Source organism: Solanum pennellii, chromosome 7 (assembly GCF_001406875.1).
Source record: "Solanum pennellii chromosome 7, SPENNV200".
Classification (NCBI taxonomy): Eukaryota; Viridiplantae; Streptophyta; class Magnoliopsida; order Solanales; family Solanaceae; genus Solanum; species Solanum pennellii.
The window spans coordinates 76,657,762-76,663,761 of NC_028643.1; the positions used below are offsets into that span (position 1 = coordinate 76,657,762).

Below are 6,000 nucleotides of genomic sequence, written 5' to 3' on the forward strand. Positions count from 1 at the left end.
ATACACAATGATTTGACATATATCTCATCCAAAAGAAAATTTGTGTAAAAATAAATATTTTGGCTTAACACAAATATCTATTTATCAAATACCAAATATATAATAGTGTCAAGCTAAAGCTAGAGATGTCATAATCATCACCTAGCCTAACACAATAATTATGATCAAGAAAAGGATAGTGAAACTTTTGAGAACATATATATGTGACATCTCAATTATCAACTACTCCAATTCAACTTGCATAACTTGAAACAAACTCATCTTTTTGTTAAAGTCACTTTTTCCATTAGGCAAAGCATGCATGTCTTGACATTGTGTGATCCTAGGAAAAAGACAACATTATTTAAAGAAAAATAGATAAAGTCTTGTCTTTTGTTTATTCGGTTTGATATCCATATTAGAACTAGATTGATTCAGGTCCCACATTACAGTGAAGATGTAAAACGCTCTCTACCAAAGACAATTTAAACTCGAGATATTTAGTTAAAAATGAATGAGTACTTATCATTTCACTGTAGTCCTGACGAGAGGATATTTATGTATGCGCAAAGTCAACTAGACGTCCAGAATTATATATATATATATATGTAATATTTTTTATTTTTTTTTAATTAAAGGTGGTTTTGACACTATTCTTTGTGTTCCCCCTTCACAATATAAATGAGGTTATTTTTATAAATTCATTTTTTTTCCTATTCAAATGATAACCATAATACATGATTATTTCTTCGTAATTATTAGTTCATAAACTATAGTTTTTTCTTATTAGCATATTACATTTTTAGGTGAATTCTGCCCCTCAATAGTTAATAGTATTGGAAAAAGGAGGGGGGATGTCTTGTAATTATTTTAGGAAGAAATAAACTCATTTTATGTGTGGCTAGAATAGCAAATATCCCGATACGCATTAGTTGAAGGTGCACGAGAGCTGACTCAAACACCACGATTTTAAAAAAATAAAAAGAATACAAGATCACCATTCACCTCCTCTGTACAAATTGGCAAAAAAGCAATGCATAATGGAGAGAATACACTCTTGATTACAATTTGTTTATTTGATTTTGACTTGACAGTCCAAATATCCATTAATCTTGTGGTATTAAACATGTCATATCGAAAGTTAGAACTAACGAGTTGTCAAAAAAAAGAAAGATAACAAAAGGAAAGTAAGACAAATAAACTGAAACGGAGAATTAGTTGTATATTGGTAAAGGACTTGTCCCCAAGTTAAGCATATGTATACAAACACAACTATCACTATTTTTTGTGTATGAAACAAAGTGAACCAAACAAAGCAGTTCATCATAAGTTTCATAACTAACTCTATAAAATTAAAATTTTCTGTTGCTTTACATTGATATTTTTTTCACTTCTCTAAGCAAAAGAAGCTAACTCTACAAGGAAAAACTAGTTGAATCTCACCTCTCCTTTACACTTCCGATTGCCTCGAGCCACAAGACAACTTGATCGATCGAGGGCCTCTGTCGTGGATCTTGCACTATGCATTGACAAGCTATACTTAACACCTCCAGAAGCTGCTTCTCGTAACTTGTATCCCATATCGTTGTATCGAATATCTCCTCCACTCTGTTCTCAGATTTCAGTTGAAAAACCCATGACACCAAGTCCCTGCAGTTTTTCCCCCTGCATACCTCCACGGGGCGCTTGCCTGTCAATAGCTCAAGTAGAACAACACCAAAGCTGTAAACATCACCTCGAAAAGTAGCTGTTAGTGTTTGACTGTATTCAGGAGGAATGTATCCTAAGGTTCCAACGAGATCTGTTGTGACGTGAGTATCATAGGGACGCAACAGCCTTGATAGTCCGAAATCAGCTAGATGAGCTTCAAATCTCTCATTCAAAAGAATGTTGCTGGTTTTAATGTCGCGGTGAACTATATTTGGTTCCTTATGCAAATAGGCTAATCCGCGAGCTGCTCCTTGTGCAATCTTTAACCTCATGTCCCATGTTAATGAGCTCCCGTCGACTCTTTCATGTAGCCAATAGTCCAAGCTTCCATTTTCCATGTAAGAATATATCAGCAATCTATCACTCCCGTGTTGACAGTAACCTTGAAGGGATACAAGGTTTTTGTGCTGAGCTCTCGAGAGGGCTTCCACTTCAGCTTGAAATTCGCGCTCCATCTGACCACAATCTCCAGAAAGCCTCTTGATCGCAGTCTTTATGCCATTAGGAAGTTCCGCCTTGTAAACAAGACCAAATCCTCCACATCCAACAATGTTCGACTGGTTAAAGTTGTTTGTTGATTTAAGCAAGTCTGCAACAGTCAGTTCCTTGCAATCAGAATTCTGAAAAAGTACCAACTTAGAAGGAACAAAAGTATCAGACGATCGAGGTGGTCTGCTGAAATCTTCCTCGAAGTCCCCAATCTGGTGACCAGCATCTCTTCTAGACACTCTAAGCAGCACTATTGCAAGAAGAAGTGCAATTCCTACCCCTATGCTGATTGTAATTCCAATAATTCCGCCTCGGCCAAGCCTACTACTACTAGAAGGATGAGGACTAGCCGGTCGGAGGTCCAAATTGCTGGCAGCACAAGGAGAAATGATTTTTCCACAAAGTCCAGGATTACCCTCAAAGCTCGAGTTGGGAAAGCTCAAGAACTGGCCCCCCGTTGGAATCGCTCCCTGCAAGTGATTATTAGCTACATTGAACTTAGAAAGAAATGTGAGCTTATTGAACGAAGCAGGAATTGATCCATTGAGATCATTACATGAAAGATCCAAAACTTCCAGGTTCCCCATATTTGAAATCGAGCTAGGAATAGTCCCCGTAATGTTGTTCTTACTGAGATCCAAGACATGAAGTTGTTTCAGCCGACCAATTTCGGGCCAGATTGTCCCGTTTAGTCTGTTATTACTCAATAAGATAGACGGAGGGAAGCTTGAAGCCTGATTGTACTGCAAACCACTACCGCTTTGATTCCTCTTGACAAACAACGGTATACCAGTGGGAGAATTCAGACTAGATGCATAGTTGTGTGGGGAAATGAGGCTCTTAAGATCAGTTAAATTTTTTGGGATTTCACCTGTCAGTGAATTATTCGAGAAATCCAAGTAGAACAATTTTTCCATTTCACCAATCCAAGTAGGAATTTCGCCATCCAAATGATTCCATGACAGGTCAAGCACTTGCAATTTACTGCAATTGTATAACCATATCGGAATTCGCCCATCCAAACCACAGTTCCCCAATGCAAATATCATCAGGTTCTCAAATCCACTCACATTTTTCGGAATCTCTTCACCACGGAAGTTCCTGGTGAGAATAAGAGTTGAAAGATTTCTGCAGTGCTGCAGAACAGATAAAGCTCCAGACAAATTTGAAAGGGAATTATTGGACAATGAGAGGAACACAAGGGATGAAAGGTTTGCATAGTTCTCAGGAATTGGCCCCGTGAATTCGTTTTTGGCAAGACTCAAGATTTTTAACTCCCGACTAGAGAGTGATACCGGAAGATTACCTTTGAAATGGTTAGTTGCAAGATCAAGTGTGCACAGACTTGTCAATTTAGTAAAATCAAGATCAACAGGACCAGACAAAGAATTATTCCTAAGATCAAGCACCCTAAGCACAGAAAGATACGAAATCGTAGAGGGCAATGGTCCCGAAAATCTATTAGAATGTGCAGCTAACTGTTCTAACAATGTCAAATTACCAAACACATTAGGAAGCAAACCATGAAAGCGATTTCCTGATAAAACTAAGGATTTCAGTTTGGAAAGCTTACTAAGTTGTGGACTTAGCTGGCCTGAGAAATTATTGGCAGACAGTGAAAGTTGCTCCAAAGATGTCATTGAATACAACGAGTCCGGAAGGTGACCCCCGAGATCATTAGAATCCACATGTAGCTGCTGGAGCAATGAACTACAATTATCTAGTCCTCCAAGATCACCAGTGAGATGATTAAGTGATATATCCAGAACCTTAAGCTTCTTGGAGAAACTGCAAATTTCAAACTTGAAACTACCAGTAAACGAGTTGTTGCTTATGTTAAATGCAACAAGGTTAGGGAATCCACCAAACTCACTGAAATTTCCAGTGAACAAATTGCTTGATATATTGAGAGAATGGATTGATTCCAATCCATCAAACACCCTCAACACTGGTCCAAGCAACACATTATGACTCAAATCAAGAACTTCCAACTGCTTCATTTTGGACAAGTCCAAAGGCAATCCACCTTCCAAATGATTGTGCGAAAGATCGAGCAATTTCAACTGATCCAATCTCTCCAAGGACTGTGAAACCACACCCCTCAAACCTTTTCTTGACAAATTTAGCCTGATCACTCTACTTTGAGTAGAAACATTACCACAGACAACCCCATCCCATTTACAGCAATTAGGTTCATTAGACCAAGCTGATAGAATAACCCCATCTGTTAGATTGCCAGCAATTTCTTTCAATGCCAACAAATCATATGGATGACAGTTTTGAACTGGGGTTTCAAGACTCAAAGATGTACAAAACAGATAAGCCAAAAACACCCAACACAGAAAACTCATTGGCAGAAACTCCCAAATCACCATTGATGAAAACACACAAATCTTTATATAAAAGCTCAAAATCAAGATTCCACCACCATATATTCCAAATTTTACAGTTCCAAAATGAAGAAAAGTTTCCACCTTTGATGCAAAATTAGCACCAAGAAAGAACCTTCCTCAGATCCCCTAGTACCAAAAAATCAAATCAGATCCCAAGACTGTAAAAATCAAGATTACTTAACGGTAGCAGCAGGGCACCACCACCCTTATTATTATAGTAAAGAAAGAAGAGAACCCCAGTTGCAGAAACTTCAAATAACACAAATCCCAAGAAAACACCTCAAAAATCTCAAAGAAAAAAGCCTACCAACTACTTGTCATTAAAGCAAGCCCTCTAACTACTTGTATGAATTAACAAACCCTTAACTCCAAATCATAAATAAATACACTAAATTACAAAACTCAAAGCCTAAAACTAGCAAGAAAAAAATGAAAAAGATCAGATTTTTTCAACACCCCATCACTTGTAAGAGAAGCAAGAACTCAACTTTCAACTCAAGCAAACTTTTTTAGTTAATTTCAAGAAAGAGGGGCAGAATCTAATAAAGAAAAAAAAAAGATTGTACATTTGTTATTTAAGCTGATAAAGATTGAGATTTCAAATCAAAAGGAACAGTTATTATTAAGATTAAGCAAAGTTAAAAAATCCTTTATTTAGGCTTGTGAGCAATGTCAATCAAGAAAAAATCCAAAAACAAAAAACTTAAGTTGAGTGATTTGAAAATGGTGACAACATAGAGCTGACTTTCCCTCATTTGTTTTTTTTTTTTGCCAAAAACTTCACAGTTTCTCATTCACAAAGTCTGACTTTGCTGTCCCAACACCCATTATTTGTCTTTATCTCCTACATATACACACTTGCTTACTACATTAATTTGGTGCGGTCTTACGAGGAAAAAAAAAATTTCTTTCACCATTCCCACGCGCAGTACAAAGCTGTGATAATACCTTGCTGAGTTTTTTTTTTTTAATCGAGAGTCTATCGAAAATAAATAGATTAAATTTAGGGTAAAGGATCAAAATGAACCTCTTTAATTATACATATCGTTTCAATTCATGAAAAGAACTATATATTAGTTGAGTAACTTTCTGTGAGAAAAATTCATAGTTGAGTGACTTTGTGTGAAGAATATTATTAGTTGAGTGATCATATCAGATATTAACTAGTGAAATATATCTGGGACTAAATGAGCACATTTCTTATACATTAAGGACTACTTCGATTAAGTGAAATACATTAAGGACCATGATAAAGCATTACTCATATATTAAGGACCATTTTGGTCATATTCACCATATATTACACCCCATCAAACTCCACTTGTAGAATCACACTTGATATGCTGTTGTATGGGACAAAGTGTTCGTCATTAACAACTTTCACATTCAAAAAATGAAACTATTGCGAAAATCAGAATGTTGCAATTAA

General features: G+C 36.5%; 1 protein-coding gene across 1 annotated transcript; it reads right to left on the reverse strand.

Annotated features, from left to right (window-relative positions):
- Positions 1 to 1,176: 1,176 nt before the first annotated feature.
- Positions 1,177 to 5,384, reverse strand: LOC107024288 (phytosulfokine receptor 2). Its single transcript, XM_015225239.2, has one exon. It carries the CDS (start codon positions 4,551 to 4,553, stop codon positions 1,419 to 1,421), a length of 3,135 nt encoding a protein of 1,044 aa, XP_015080725.1. The 5' UTR covers positions 4,554 to 5,384; the 3' UTR covers positions 1,177 to 1,418.
- Positions 5,385 to 6,000: the final 616 nt, after the last annotated feature.